The sequence below is a fragment of the Conger conger genome, chromosome 1 (assembly GCF_963514075.1).
Source record: "Conger conger chromosome 1, fConCon1.1, whole genome shotgun sequence".
Classification (NCBI taxonomy): Eukaryota; Metazoa; Chordata; class Actinopteri; order Anguilliformes; family Congridae; genus Conger; species Conger conger.
In genome coordinates, this window is record NC_083760.1 from 31,563,248 (window position 1) to 31,579,098 (window position 15,851).

Genomic DNA, 15,851 nt, shown 5'->3' on the forward strand with positions numbered 1-15,851 from the left:
GATCATACTAAGGAGAGTGACTATCTAGAAGTTCTTAAAGGAGTAACATGGTGATGGAATGTGACAGTTGGCACTTGTCTTTAGGCAACAACAAAACAATTCAGTCATTTAAATGTATTTTAAAACATATTCCCCACCATAAAAGTGGGCTTGGTAATGAGAACTGTCAATTAGCTATGATCGACAGACTGTGCTCCCACTTGCCATATGTTATTTGTTACCATAGCTGCCTCCATGATACATGCTCATCTTGGGAGGCTGAGTTTTCACAAGCTTGCTAACTTAGTATATCAATTATCGATAGCTAAGCTAAGGACGCTGATTTAGCCACTGATCATTTCTGCTAGCTAGCCAGCCAAGTTAAGATAAAAGCACAACTACAACGTCCTTATGAAAGCAAACTAGCTGGCTAACATTATCGATAACGTCTCCTTATGAAACAAGCTAGCTAGCTAGCTGACGTTGGCTAAATGAATATAACAAGAACTCGTCTAATAATCCTTAAAAGCCACTATAATTTAAGTAAACGTTCATCAAATATTTGCATTGTCTTGCCTGGAGGCCAGCGGTGCAAACTATGGGTCACAAATTATAGGGATAAGGGGAGTGGTTATCCCTGTGTGAAGTCCTACAAGGAGAACATTCTCAACTGGTTGAAAATAGGACTATACATTTAAAACACTTCTCCAAAATTAAAGAATGGACATATTTAATACTTTCATCGTGTTTCTTCAAGTCCCTCTTGTGTAAATTGCATATACAAACCTAGAAAGTGAGACCAACCACCATGTTACTCCTTTAAGACCATATCTTAATAAATATATACAGCATATCCAGTTCAATGAAGACTTTTCTATATAAAGAACAAAGCCTCCCTTGGAAATCATCAAGTGAGTGCTGGAATACAAACGTTCTGACTTCACTTCATGTTTGGTCACATTACATTACATTTACATTATTGGCATTTGGCAGACGCTCTTATCCAGAGCGACGTACAACAAAGTGGAAGAGGACGGTCAAGGTTTGAATACCTGACCCCAAGGGGGAATATTTTCCTGGCATGGTTAGGGTCCACTTGTCCCTGCAGGGAAGGGTCACTGAAATTAGGGATCGACTGTTGTGGTTTTTTCACCAGTCAGTTTTTGTTTAGTTAATCAAGAGGACCGTTAACCGATATTTGGGGACAATATACATTGAAGTGCATGTCAGTTTTTTTCCTGTAAAAATGAATAACTTTGAAAGAATAGTTAGCATTTTTTTGACACAGGTCGACTGAGTTTCTCATCACCAATTATGTAATAAATTAGGGAGATGTCCAGCTCAAAGCACTTTTACGCAGAGTTTGCGTAGCTCTCACTCTGTTGGTCGTTAGCTTTTAGCCTGAGGAGCGGCGTATTTTATTTCTTTATTTTATCGACCATCTTTATTAAATATCCGACTGTAATGATTCCGATTATTGGAAAAATAATCGGTCGATAATCGGTCGACTCCTACTGCCAATCAATATTTTATTCTGATCACATTTATCCTATACTGAAACATTTCTATCCTGATGGATGTGGTCTTTTCCAGGATGACGATGCCCCCATCCACAGGGCACAAGGTCACTGAATGGTTTGATGAGTGGAAAAATGATGTGAATCTTAAGGTAAATGGTATCCAAAGCGCTGCACAATTGTTTTTCATTCACCCATTCCTACACGCACTCACACCCCAATGGCAATTGGCTGCCATATGTTATGGCCTTCACAGTAACCAGATCTCAGCCCAGTGGAACACCTATGGGAGAGATTGGCGTGTTAGACAATCCTCTCCCACACCATTATCAAAACACCAACTGAGGTGTTCCATCCCTCCAGAGCTCCAGAATCTATTCCACATTGAAGCTGTTCTGGCAGCTTGTGGCCCAACACCTTGCTCAGACACTTTATGTTGGTTTTTCCTTTAATTTGTCACGTATCTGTATATTCCACTTGAGATGCATTTTTGTAAGATGGGTGTGAACGAAATCAGAACAGTAAATTTGTTGCCCACAGCCTTTATCAGCTTGACCTGTTACATTTTGCGAGCCTCTTATTATTGGTCTGAGCAGAATATTGGTGGGAACAGAATATCCTGGGTCTCAGGGACGAAATGTTCAATGTTCAATGTGGCTTTGGTTGAGGGTGAAAAATGTGTTGGTTAATTTGGCCCATTGATTTCTTTGCAAATCCACTCTATTGTGCTTGCTTGTTCAGAGTCCCATGGAATGCCTTTCAATAGAATAAAAATCAATAAGTATCATGTTAAGAAAGAAATGCATGAATATGTGGTTTTATGACAGCCAAGTTCCCTGAAGCCATCAAGCAAGCAAATAAATGAATCTAGATATAAATAAAGACTTGTTTACACAGTTTATTTCTGGAATTTAATGGTGGTCATGACCATGAAATAAAAACTGATTATTTATTATTCAATGTTTCCACAACATTTCAACATAATTCAGGTTTTGCTTTTGTTTTCTTGCTCACTTTTTAAAAGCCAAGAGAAAATGCTCATTTTTCAATGCAGGAAGCTATATAGCCAAGACTGGCTTCAGTGCTCTTTAATGTGTCAAAGAAACTTGTATTCCTTTGCCAGTGGCATTGATTTATTTCAATTGGGTCGCTCAGTTCTACTTCTGGAAATGAATTGAAGTTCAATGAATAAATTCATTCAACTAAATTCTTCAAATAAAATTATGGATATGCTCAATTTGTGAATAGAATTTCAATTCATTTCCTGTATTGCAATGGACTTGACATGAAATTCTGACATCTAAACATAACAACTTTGTTTATTTATTAATGACTTTGACACCAATGAGAGAATAGTAAAAAGACGGAATTGTTTCAGTTGTTGCATAAAGTATTGTGCAAGAGAGTGTAACATATGAGTCAAGGGAAATATGTTGGGTCCCTTCACAGTACAATACCTATTGGATGTACTCTGTAAGAGTTGAATTGCCTACTGGACACTTTACTGTGTTGCTGGTGCACTTTTGTCTCCTGGTCTTCCCATCTTTAATTGGACACTGCCAGTTGCAGAAGAATCGTGCATTTAGACATAATCATCTATCATTAGGAGATGGAAGTCTAATCTTGGGTGCTATAAACAACATCATTTGAAGAGCAGCGAACTGAGAGACTGAAGACGGTGGAGAAACCATAAATTTCCTTCCAGACACACTGGGGAAAGAGTGTGAGGTTATCTGTCTGTCTTTTGTACTTTTTGTCAGCACATGTACAGAACTATAATAGGTAATGTTGCACATAAAAAAATAGCGTATATTGTTTTATTGTAGTGATTCAATAATGTGGTTTTGGAGCAGCGCGCTTGTATTCAGTCGTTGAAGTGGATTCCTTGATGCTCATAAATCGAAATGAAATGTCAACTGCATTAAGTACTCTTTAATTTTAAAGGTGTTGTTGCACTGTATGAGAGTAATTTGAACGTGTGCTGAAATATTTAAAGGTGGAGAATGTGCAGTGCGTTTTAAATTGTGGGAATCTAAGATGTGTACGGGTACAGTGATTTTCATGGCCAGTTAATTTCCTTTGGGTGTAATAGCTGTAAACACCCTTGACCAGCAGAATAACACTGAACTACATTAACCAACGTTTGTGAAAAGCCAGTGCTTAATTCATCATGCATACAAACTGGGCCTGTGCTAATTGTAGGCAACTATAAGTAAATAGTGGGCAATGCACAGTGGTAATTGGGTGATGTGGACCTTCACATCTTATATTTATGTGTAATAAATAGGTGTGCCTGTGCAGGGAAAATGAATGCTTCTGTGAAATGGAGGGCTTTTGAACTCCAAAATGGCATATCAGATGATGATGGTGGTGTCCTGGGTGACACTGGGGCTAGTTTTGCCTTTGTGTCTTATAGGGACAGGCAGCACTGGAGTGATCTGGATTTGATAAACTTTTGTCTTTCTTTATCCCCTCTCCCAACATTTGCTCCTTGTGAACAACCTTTTTATTATTCAGTCTTTACATTTTAGACACGCCGTATGGCTGATAACTTTGAGGATGTATAAAAGGTTGAATTTTAATAATAGGAAGAAACATTTCAAGTGACAGGAAAGGATAAAGGTTGTACAAGCAAACATCAGTTGAGAAAACAGTATATGATCTTCTAGTTTTTCCAGCTTCAAATGAATTCAACTGTCTGTATCTTAATACATATGCAAACAGTCCAAACTTAAATATAAAAATAATAATTATTTTCATCATTTTTTGTAATATACAAAGTCCCAACAAAACATACAATTCTCAATCTTTGCTATATGGGCATCTTTGGGCATCTTTGCTACAATTAATCTCTTAAGTGAACAGAAGCTGACACAACCTCTTCATGGTACAGTCTGCTAGTTTTAGAATGTGTTTGCATTCATAGTAAAATGATTATCTTTCAATTTATTCACATTAATTGCGTCTTTGAAATGATAAACAAAAGTAAACATGGCAGAAAAAGTTTAGGACTTGTCACTTGCCTCTAACTGCATATACGATGTGCGACTAGACTAGAATCGTGTGACTAGAATTTCAGAAGAAAATCTTGTTGCCCAAGGCAGATTCACAACATGGTGCAGTGATTTTCATCAGAAGGCATTGCGTTCTTAGCATTGAGTGAGAATCACTGCCCGAATTCTGCATAAGCTGTCATAGCCAATCCTTAAATTATACATTGCTGTGAGCAGTATTCTTCTTATACCTATGGGCGTAAATATATTTGCGAGCCAACAGACATGGTCTGTGATGTGGCTACAAACTGCGGATTCCACATAAAAATATGTTTATACTGTCAATAAGGCTCCGTGCTATCTTCAGATAGCAGTGTCTGGAGGTCATGGATGTCCTAGTTTTTAAACTAGAGTTTATTCTCCAAGGATTCTGAGCTATAGATGTGTTTGACAGTGATGTGATGTGTTTGAGAGTGTGTCTGTGTGTGTATGTGTGTCACTTTTGTTGTCCACTTTGACCACTTGGCAAATAGACAAAAAATGCTAGGCCAATATCTGACATGGAAAGTGATGATTTTGGGTCATTTGACACTTTTCGTTCGTTCAAATCTCTTCTTGGTGCCGCAAACCTTGCACAAATGTAGAATTTTGTGCGAGAAGAAAGAAAGACTTTGGGCCGGGTGTTCCATTTTGTAACTGAGCCACACTTTTCATTGATAAAAACTCAAATAATACCTTTCTCTTTATAACGGCACACTGGGTCCTTCGAAAGTGATTGAGTTGGGAACAAGAGTCTGACAAAGTGACATAGTGAAACAATAAAACACTTTTTAGTGTGCTTCTGGACACACTGGCAGTTTCATTTATTTATTTATTAGACCAGCTAAAAGCAGTTTAATTTCTGCTGGGTTGTCAGTAATTGCCTACGTGACGATTTCAATGTTCGTTTCAATTTTCTTTCTTGATACAGCAAGGAACAGCCTGGCCTGCTTTGAACGTGCAGTTCTCTTTGTTTGTCCTTCAAGTCATTTTCTTTTTCAGGAGCTTTTTTGTTTAGTTTAACTGAATGCAAAAGTATTGGGACAGTGACACACATTCCATACGGAAAGTACATACTCTCTGAAGTATTTCATGGTTTTGCCATGGTATCTACAGCTTGGTTTCAGCCCTGGATTGAATCTATTTATTGGCCTATTACAGTTAGACTGCTTGGAGAACATTATGCTGATAAGACTAGGGAGTAGATATCTAAGTATCCATTTATGCTCCTTAGCCTAGCCTAAATAGTTTTTATTTTAGCAGTTTTTTATGCATAAGTATAAATATACATACAGTGGGAGCAATAATTATTTGATCCCTTGCTGATTTTGTAGGTTTGTCCAATGGAACTGTGTAGAATTTTAATCATAGGTACATTTTGACATTGAGAGACAGAATATCACAAAATAATCCACAATAACAACATCATATAAATTTTATTAATTTAATATCATATTTTCACATGAAATAAGTATTTGATCCATAGAACAATAGGACTTAATACTTGGTGGAGAAACCTTTGTTGGCAAGCACAGAGGTCAGACATTTGTTGTAGTTTTTCACCAGGTTTGCACAGATCTTGGGAGGGATTTTGGTCCACTCCTCTTTGCAGATCCTCTCCAAATCCTTAGGGTTCCGAGGCTGTCGCTTGGGATTTAGGTCTGGGGACTGGCTAGGCCACTCCAGGACCTTAATATGCTTCTTTTTGAGCCACTCCTTTGTTGCCTTGGCCGTATGTTTTGGGTCATTGTCATGTTGGAAGACCCATCCACGACCCATTTTCAGTGCTCTCACTGAGGGAAGGAGGTTGTCGCCCAAAATGTCCTGGTACATGGAAAATTTCCCCATTCATCCTCCCCTCGATACGGTGAAGTTGTCCTGTCCCCTTAGCTGAGAAACACCCCCAAAGCATAAGGTTTCCACCTCCATGCTTCACAGTGGGGATGGTGTTCTTGGGGTTGTACTCAGCATTTCTCTTCCTCCAAACACGGCGAGTCAAGTTGATGCCAAATAGCTCTATTTTGGTCTCATCTGACCTCATCACCTTCTCCCAAGCCTCCTCTGGATCATCCAGGTGTTCTTTGGCAAACTTCAGATGGGCCTGTACATGTGCCTTCTTCAGCAGAGGAACCTTGCACGCGCAGCAGGATTTTAATCCTTCACGGTGTAGTGTGTTACTGATGGTTCTCTTCGTGACTGTGGTCCCAACTGCCTTCAGGTCATTAACAAGCTCCTCCTGTGTAGTACTGGGCTGATCCCTTTCTCATGATCATTGATACCCCACGAGGCGAGATCTTGCGTGGAGCCCCAGACCGAGGGAGATTGGCGGTGACTTTGTGTTTCTTCCATTCTCTAATAATTGCTCCAACAGTTGTTAACTTCTCACCAAGCTGCTTGCTTATTTTCTTGTAGCCCATCCCAGCCTTGTGCAGGTCTACAATTTTGTCCCTGATGTCCTTAGGTAGCTCCTTTGTCTTGGCCATTGTGGAAACGTTGGAATCTGATTGATTGTGTGGACAGGTGTCTTTTACACAGCTACATAACGATGTAACGAGTTGACACAGGTGTTTTGGGTAATGAGTTGAGATTAGGAGTGTTTCTTAATGGAAAACTAACTGGTCTGTGGGAGCCAGAATTATTGCTGATTGGTAGGAGATCAAATACTTATTTCATGCAAAAATACGATAATAAATTTATAAAATTTATATGCTGTTGTTATTGTTGATTATTTTGTGATATTCTGTCTCTCAATGTTAAAATGTACCTATGATTAAAATTCTACACAGTTCCATTCTTTGTAAGTGGGCAAACCTACAAAATCAGCAAGGGATCAAATAATTATTGCTCCCACTGTAACTATAAGTGTAAATTTAGTTTGGACTAAGTTTCTTTACCGACTTTCATCTACTTCCAGGAAAACTATATTGAATTTAGATTTTATGTCATCGTGTACCAGTGTACGTGTTTGACGGTCAAATGTAAATTTTCCATTCCCCTCCAATGAATATCCTTTTCATTCAGCAGTATGCATCTTCATTGGATGTCCCCTTGCCTCATTTGATGGGACTTCCCATCCAAATTTCCCTCTGAAACATTTGTTTCAGTCATGTAAACATCATATTGTATAAGCTAGTGCTGCTCAAACTTCTGTTTCAGCTTGTCTTTAGTGCTGAACCATACAGAATGTTTTAGTAGTTCTTCTTTCTTCTTCATATCCAGTAATATTATGTTGTGTTTAACAGTGAAAAAGGCTTGATTTTTCAAGAAGTATAACAACCAAACTGCAGGATATTTGCCTGAATATAAATTATGGAGACGTTTATCTCGAGGTCGATGAAAAATTATGGCCTCCTTGCATTTTCTTCTTATTTGAAGACAGAAATATCTGGAAATGCTTGCTCCATAAGTTTGGCACTCTTAAATTCAGGTTTGATGCTGCAATATGCTGCACTGATGGTGCTAACACTGACTCATGATGCACACCATATTCAGCACTACCATAAATGCAGGTTTCTTGTTAGTAGTGTGTTCTCCATAAAATCAATAGAACTGTCATTCCTAATGCTGATTATTATTACCCAAAAGGTTGAGTGGTTTTAAGTGTACTTTCTTACCCTTAAATTGAATTGATGTCCCATATATGTCTGTCGCCCAGGCTCTGGAAGCTTTCAATATCTCCATCCCACATAGCTGTAGAAATTGGAGTTATTCCCCTTCCTTGTCAACTCCCTAAACCTAGAATCCTGGGTTGCTGGTATAAAATGTGAGTCATATGCAGGCCAACTTAAGTTTAATCTCTTTGTCTAAATAAAATTGTTTTACTATGTTAAACCAAATTCTTAAAGAAAAATGTACCCAAGGATTTTATACATTATATACCTCCCCCGCTAAATATTGGTTGTTTAAAACTCATTGTACAAGTTTCTCCATCAGGGAGAATTCAAGGCCTTTCCTTTTTGATTCATATTCAGTAATACACCAGCAGACAAGGGGTCACAGTCGGGCTGCGATAATGTAGTCTTTAAGGCATGGTAGTACCATCCCACCCCTATCTTTAGGTAGCTGCAAACTAGGTCTCCTACCATTCCTGAGATCCTTCTATCCCATTCCTCAAATAGTTTTAGTGGAATTTCTATTGGCAGAGACTGGAATTGGTGCAGCAACCTAGGTAAGATGTTCATTTTAACAGCCTCGATTGTGTTGCTAAATTGTTGTGGGAGAGAGCTCCACCTCTCTAGGTCCTGATAGATATTTAACTGTCAGGGTATAATTTACTTCAAAGAGCTTGGATACATCTCTATGTAAATTTACCACCAAGTATTTAATGTGGGACAAAGTCCATTCAAAATTGTAAAACTCTAGCCTTTTGGCAAGTACCGATGCATATAATTTATAATCCACATTTAAGACGCTTATTGGCCGGAATGCGCTGCATTTCGTTTTATCCTTACCCTCCTTAGGAATTACTGATGTCCCTCCAGGACATTGGGGCTTCCCCCTTTCTAAGAGTCCAGTTAAAACTGGCCTGAAGCAAAAAAATTGGGAGCTTATACTATTCTGGAGGGAAGTCTATCAGTCCCAGGTAATTTATTGTTATTCAAATTGGAGAGTGCCCTATTCATTTCATCTGTAGTTATATCAGAGATAAGTATTCTAATTTGTTCACTTCCGATCGATGGGAGATCTAGACTGGTTTATAGTCTGGACATTAGGACTATCAGATTGAGTGTATGCGTTGTTGTTGTATACCTCACAGGCTGCCTGTATTAACTTGGCTGTTATCTTGTTTGTCTTGGGGTCTTTTCTTTTTGAAATTGTATTATCTGCTTGTTGTTTTTTAAGTCTCCTAGCAAGCAGTTTTGCAGTTTTTGAGCCTGCTTCATATCATGAACTTGAGTTATTTCTCTATCTCTTCTGTATAGCTCTTGTCCAGATCCTGTTTTATTAGTCTCATCTGTTGCAATATCAAAGTATCTTTAGTCTTGCTGTGGGACTGCTCCAGATTTCGCAATATTTTTTGTAAATCTATCAATTTTTGTGCCTTTAATTTCTCCCGCAGTGCTGCTATAGAAATGATTTTCCCCCTTATTATCACTTTGGCTGCATCCCACAGCATGACCGGTGATATCTCCCCATTGTCATTGTTCTGTAGATAGGTGTCAAATTCCAAATTCATCTCTTCTATAAATGTTGTATTATTCAGCAGGCTCGTATTAAGCTTCCATAATGTATTCTTGGGTCTGCTGCCCCGATGCAGTCCGATATAGTCCAGAGTGACCTGACAGATCCCGCTGGCCAATACTGCACTTCTTCACTCAATGTCTATCTTTACTGTACATAAAGAAATAATCAATCCTGGAGTAGGCGGTGTGATGTGCAGAATAAAAGGTATAATCTTTCCCCGACCCATTAATTTCACGCCATATATCGATCGGCCCAATTCATGAAGAATTGCACTGACCTTAGTTTCAGTTAGATTTTCTTTCCTATATTGATTCATACTATCGAGTTTGGGGTTAAGGAGGATATTAAAATCTCCCCCTCAAACAAGAGTACCATGTCTTTCCGAGGCAATAATCTCGAACACTTTTTTTTTATAAAAGAGCTTGTCACTCCCTGGAGGTACATATATATTACATAATGTTACTTCTTTGTGATCTACTTTCCCCTTTATAATTACAAACTGTCCCTCCTTATCCTTCAATTCTGTGAAGTTAAAAGGAGATTGAGTTACGTAACTGTATTGTAAACCCCTGTTTATGTCCCTTTTTACTGGAAGAATAATAGGTATTCCTAAATCCAATATTTTTATTCATCATGCTCAAAATTAGACAATGATGTTTCTTGCAAAATAATGATTCTAATCTTCTCCCTCTTCAGTTTTCGCTATTACTTTGTTTAACCAACCAGGTAACCCATTCACATTTAGAGATTATCTTATATTCTTTAGACATTATTTGAAGTATTCTGAAGTATTCTGAAAAATATACAGGTATACAGCAGATGACACCTTACTTATTGCCCTTGGTTCTCCTGTGTGTCATGGCAGGCTTTGCCAATGAACTGAAGTAGAAACTAAACATACTGACAGAGTGCTGTCTATTTTCTGAACTGTGGAAACAGTTCACACACTACATTTAGAGCAGATGAGGTGCTTGAAGTAAGGTCAAAGGAGAGGTCCCCTGCAGAGTGTGGTTCCCCTTTAAATGTAGGTTATTTCCCATTGACATTGAATGCATTTTCTTTCATTGCTATGCATTTTCTTTGGTGGGCCAACATCAGTTACCAATGGCTTGAGACCACCCCTATGTAGTGGTCTTGTTTCCATTTAAATTGCACCTATGTCTGATTACAACAATGACTAACTTTCCATGCAGATCCAAATAAACTGAATTGCCCTCGTGTTTGAGTTACAAGGCAAGTAAACCAGGCATAAAGTAGGGGTGTGAACAGTACGTTTTTTGGCTGCGTTTTCCTGTCAGGCTGTTTAGCTTACATTCTAAACTAGCAATTGACAAGCTAGCTAGGAATCTTTGGCCATTTCGGGGATTACAAATGCAAATTGCATGCTACAATATTATAGTTATCAAAGAAGTTCTGTATCTGGAGCTGTTGGTTCACTTATGGCTTGTTGTATGGTGTATTGTATTGTAAGGTTCACAGAGGGTCCATGTTTATTCGTTGACACGCAAATTCAAACTACTGGCAAACTGAATGTAGCTTTCCCCTATGCCGTATCTACATAACAATGAATAAAGCAGTACATCTTTGGACAAATTTATTAGTAAGTAGGTAAGTTGAACATAAAGGCTGAAATTGCATTTTTTTTATATGTTGTGTTTTAATGTTGGCCAGAGCTTACCTGTATTTTCCAGGACCGTATAGTTGAACTATTTCTAAAATCAAGTAGAATTGTTGGCATGAAAGGAAAATCCTTAGACCAGTGAAATATATTGAATATTAAATTAAATGGATTACCCTGTGCAATATAAAATCAAATGCATTGCCAAAGTTTACCGTTACATAAAAATAGATACCCTTATTGCCATAAAAGTAAAATCATTAGACCAATCACCTACCGGGTAAAATAGACCCGGTTTTATATTATATTAGGTAAATAGTGCATGAATCACGTAATTTGTGCACAAAAAAGTTCTCAATAGCAGCATATTTACACAGTTCATGCCAATCAAGTCAGGCAGAAGCCAGAGGGAAGAGGGATGAATAATTATAATTAAGAAGAATTATAATTATGCATTAAAAAAAATTGCATGCGATCAACCGCCATGCCTGGACGTAAACTACAGGGATTTAACTACAGATTGCTGTAACTTTGAGCTTACGCTGCACGTCAATGTAAATGTTCATCTTTAATTTGCCAATCAGGCTATTATCTCACTTACAATGTTGTCATTTAAATGGAACTAACATGGCCCAAAATAAAGTTGAAATTTGTCAGTACAGTTTTTTTAGTAAATAAGATACGGCCCATAGCAGCCATTCGCAGTATCGGTTACACGGTTAACCATTTTCTAAATTTTATTAAAAACTTTTTCAAAAACTGATGATTTGTCACATCCCTAGTGTATTGGCTATTATTTTTTTGGTTACTTCTGCAATATAGTAGTACATTCCAACAAAGTGGGCCACAGAAAACTTTTCTGGGACCACTTTGTACCCATTAACGGGTTTGGCCTCTCGTCCTTGTACTCCTATATCCTGTCTTGTTTTAAACTGTCAGTGACTATGGCAGAATACACGGTTATATAGCTATGCCAGTTTTTAGAAAGGTTATTGAATATGGCAATTATTTTACTTTTGATTTCAGATTTTGAACTTTAGCTGATGAAATGTGATAAAGCAATGTGTCTTGAAAACCATACTTATGGTTAGGCTATAAAATATATCACAACCATTTGTTTCATACTGTATGGTTTATGGCGTTTTGTAGTAATAAATTACAGTCTTATAAAAATCTCCCTTGTCTCTGCACAGATGAAAATTGGGATGATGATCAGCTTCTGGGATTTGAACCTTGCAACGAAAACCTGATTACAGGTTGCAACATCATCGATGGGAAGTGTGAATGCGACAGCTTGCGAACATGCAACAACCCCTTTGAGTTCCAGAGCCAGGATGCCTGCCAGGCGGCCTTAAAGAAAATCGAAGGTAGGCCTTGATGTCTCTGGAAGCTGGGGTACAGTGATTCCAAATAAGTCTGTGGAACTCAATGTTTTGTCATTTATGGCACTGGGCATTAATCCTGTTTATTAAACTATGGTTTAGTGTCATATACTTGAATGTAAACATCCAATGTTGATGGCTAAACCTATATTTAGCAATCTTTTTATTTATTTTATAAGGCATTCATGATCTGTTGGCAACCTATTTGTTGGATTTCATTGTTGGGGCAAATATATGATAGAGACTAGGGTTATTAACAATTTTACTTTTAAATGTTAATCATTATTTGTTGATTTTAATTGTTAATATTAATCAAATGTTTTGTCTTTTCATTTTGCACAGTACTGTGCAGAAGTCTTAGGCACCCTAGACTTTATTATATATTTGTTTATTTTAGTATAAAAGAACATATTTGAGATTTCCAAATATTAATTTTCCAACAGATTTAATTTTACAGAAACATTTTTGTATTTAATTAAAAAAAATGAACATATTACTGTAAGCAATTGTGACTACTTTTTACATAAAACCTTGATCAAGGCTGTCTGAGATCAGAACCGAGGAGCCAACCAAAGTCTGCAGAAGAACTGTGGCAAGTTCTCCAACATGCTTGGAACAACCTCCCTGCTGATTGTCTTATAGAACTGCAGGACAGCGTTGGCTATCTCAGAGAAGTGGTGCAGTTTTACCGCCGAAGGGTGTTCACAAAAAATATTGATTTCATTCAGTTTTTAACTATTCTGCCAAATTACTCAAATGTAATGTAAAATGTATAGTATGTTTATTTAGGACCTTTCATTGAATTATTTTTTAAAGAATCTTATCTGTACAGAATGTTATATACAGGTGCCTAAGACTTTTGCACAGTACTGTATTTGTTTTGAATATTCTTGGTGCGTAGGCTCCCTTGTCTTCCCCAGGCTTTTAAATGTGCTATTATTTATTGCCATTATTCAAAACATGCCAGCCATCAAAGAAGCTCTGATCCTGTTTTATTTATTCCTGCTGACCTTAATTACATAGGGGTCTTTGCAACATTATATTGGAATTGATTGTCAAATAACAAAAGGTGATGGAACATGTTTGTTTTTGTCCCGAGGAAAATCTACTGTATTAGTGCCTGTTTTATGCATGTGCGACTTAGTCCTGGCATATGTTTTACGCTGGTGTGACTTTTAAGTCCGAAAATACAAGCACCTCCATTTCATTGCAAAATCTATTTTAATCTCGACTGGTGTAAAGTGCAGTGCATTAGATGCCACCAGGCTTGCTCTTTCCCCCAGTGCCTGGTGACACGCAAAACAATGAGGTCCTTTGCAGCTGTAAGTCATTTCATCCTCTTGTTTACAACAGGCAGGTAGTGACCTTGGGTTTTTCTCCCTTCTTGCTGCTGGCTGTAGAAAAATATGGTCATTTCATTCAAAATGTTTACAAACTCAGTGAAATAACATTCATATTTACGTATGAATTTATTTATTTTTAGTTGGTTGGATTTTCCTTTTGTGAAAACCGTGACTTTCCGTGTTTTTATTGTGTGCTGTGTTATATTCCAGAGGTTAGAAAGAGAATTGTTTTTTAGTCTATTCAGGTATGTCATCAATCTTTACAGGTTCTTTATATTATTGATTTCACTTCTCTGTCTTTGAATTAAAGATGGCAAGTTGACTAGTAGTGGAGAAAAGAAAAAAATACAAAAGGAACATAGGAACAGCATTTTCATTAGTCGTTGGTTTGTTTACTTGTTTTTTAAAATGGCAACAAAATGTGTTTTGTCTTTCTACAATATACTGTATACATAACAAAATAATCCCTGGGTACAGTTTTGAGACAGCATACATCCCATTCTGTGAATTAAGTGTGTTTATTACAAATTACCTCATTTGTGAAAATGAGTCCTAAAAGAAATACAAAAATGCACAAATGGCTGCATTTGCATTTTTTGTAAAGAAATGCAAGAATTCATACTGAAATATGATTGCAATATACAATTGAGTAGATTGCTTTAGTCTCGTGGCTTATATTATTGTCCTGGAATTTAAGCCTTTAATTTTCAATGGAAATATTTATATTATCTTGCATTTTAAACAACATGGAGGGGGTTACCCGCTAATTAATTTTCCCTCAGTGCAATTTGGGGTCTTTACATTGTTGGGCAAGAAGAATTAAATGCATTATTCATTAATTAATTTATTCAGTTCAACTGGATGTTTCTGAGAAAAATAGAGGCTGAAGGATGGGTTTTCAAAAGCTAATGCCAGCAAATATAGGTTTTGGGCTACTGTAATGCCAATGTACAGTATTTATCTTATTTAATAGTACACAGTTTTATAATAAAATGAAATTACGCAGATCATTTAATTGAACATATTTATCTCGACAATGTATTTTGCTCAAATATCAGAAAAGAAATATAGCTCATATATTAATTGCAGCTTTTTCTGTTTTAAATTTTTATGAATGTCAAAAAAAGTATCACAAAATAAATGGTCCACACAAAAACACATTTCTCTACATGGTCTCCATGCCACCTTGTTGTTCTTCTTCAAAGTTTGTGTATTTTCTGTTTTTTCATTTTTAAATTTTGAACATTTCAGAGGTTATTATAATCTACATTCCCAATTCCCAATGTGTTGGCTAATAAGCAATGTAATGCACATTTAGCTTGCACTACAAACAACAAGAAATGTTGATGACTGGTCAAAGATTTTGTGACTACATTGGCTCGCTAACAAATTATCTTTCTACTGTTTTAAATACTTAGCTTGTTTGTACTGTGCCTAATGTCAGGACACAAATAGAACAATTCCCAAACTTATTCTAGTGATCAGCAATATGATCGTGCTTATATAGCATACAATGGATTTGCACATTCACATGCTAAAAAGCTAAGTAAATGATAACTGAAACTAGAAAATACTTGGCAACTAGGCACTAGCATTGACATTTTCAGTAGCCTACTACAAGTCCTCTCTATTAGGCTACAGTGCATGTTTTTCATTGAATGATAACTCATGCACTGTATTTGAGACATGTAGCCTATTTAATAGTAGCCATTATCCCAAAATTGGTCATTGGCCCATTGTATTTGTCATTACTGTGATTGTCTACTGCAATTGACAGAACAATAGCCTATTATGAC

General features: G+C 37.0%; 1 protein-coding gene across 5 annotated transcripts in view; it reads left to right on the top strand.

Moving 5' to 3' along the window:
• Nucleotides 1-15,851, top strand: part of crim1 (cysteine rich transmembrane BMP regulator 1 (chordin-like)) — a 134,775-nt gene that overhangs the window by 12,601 nt on the left and 106,323 nt on the right. For all 5 annotated transcript variants that reach the window (XM_061247202.1, XM_061247203.1, XM_061247205.1 and 2 more), the window contains exon 2: nt 12,524-12,697. In XM_061247202.1, coding sequence (XP_061103186.1) covers nt 12,524-12,697 — 174 coding nt within the window. The remainder of the gene's footprint in view (nt 1-12,523; nt 12,698-15,851) is intronic.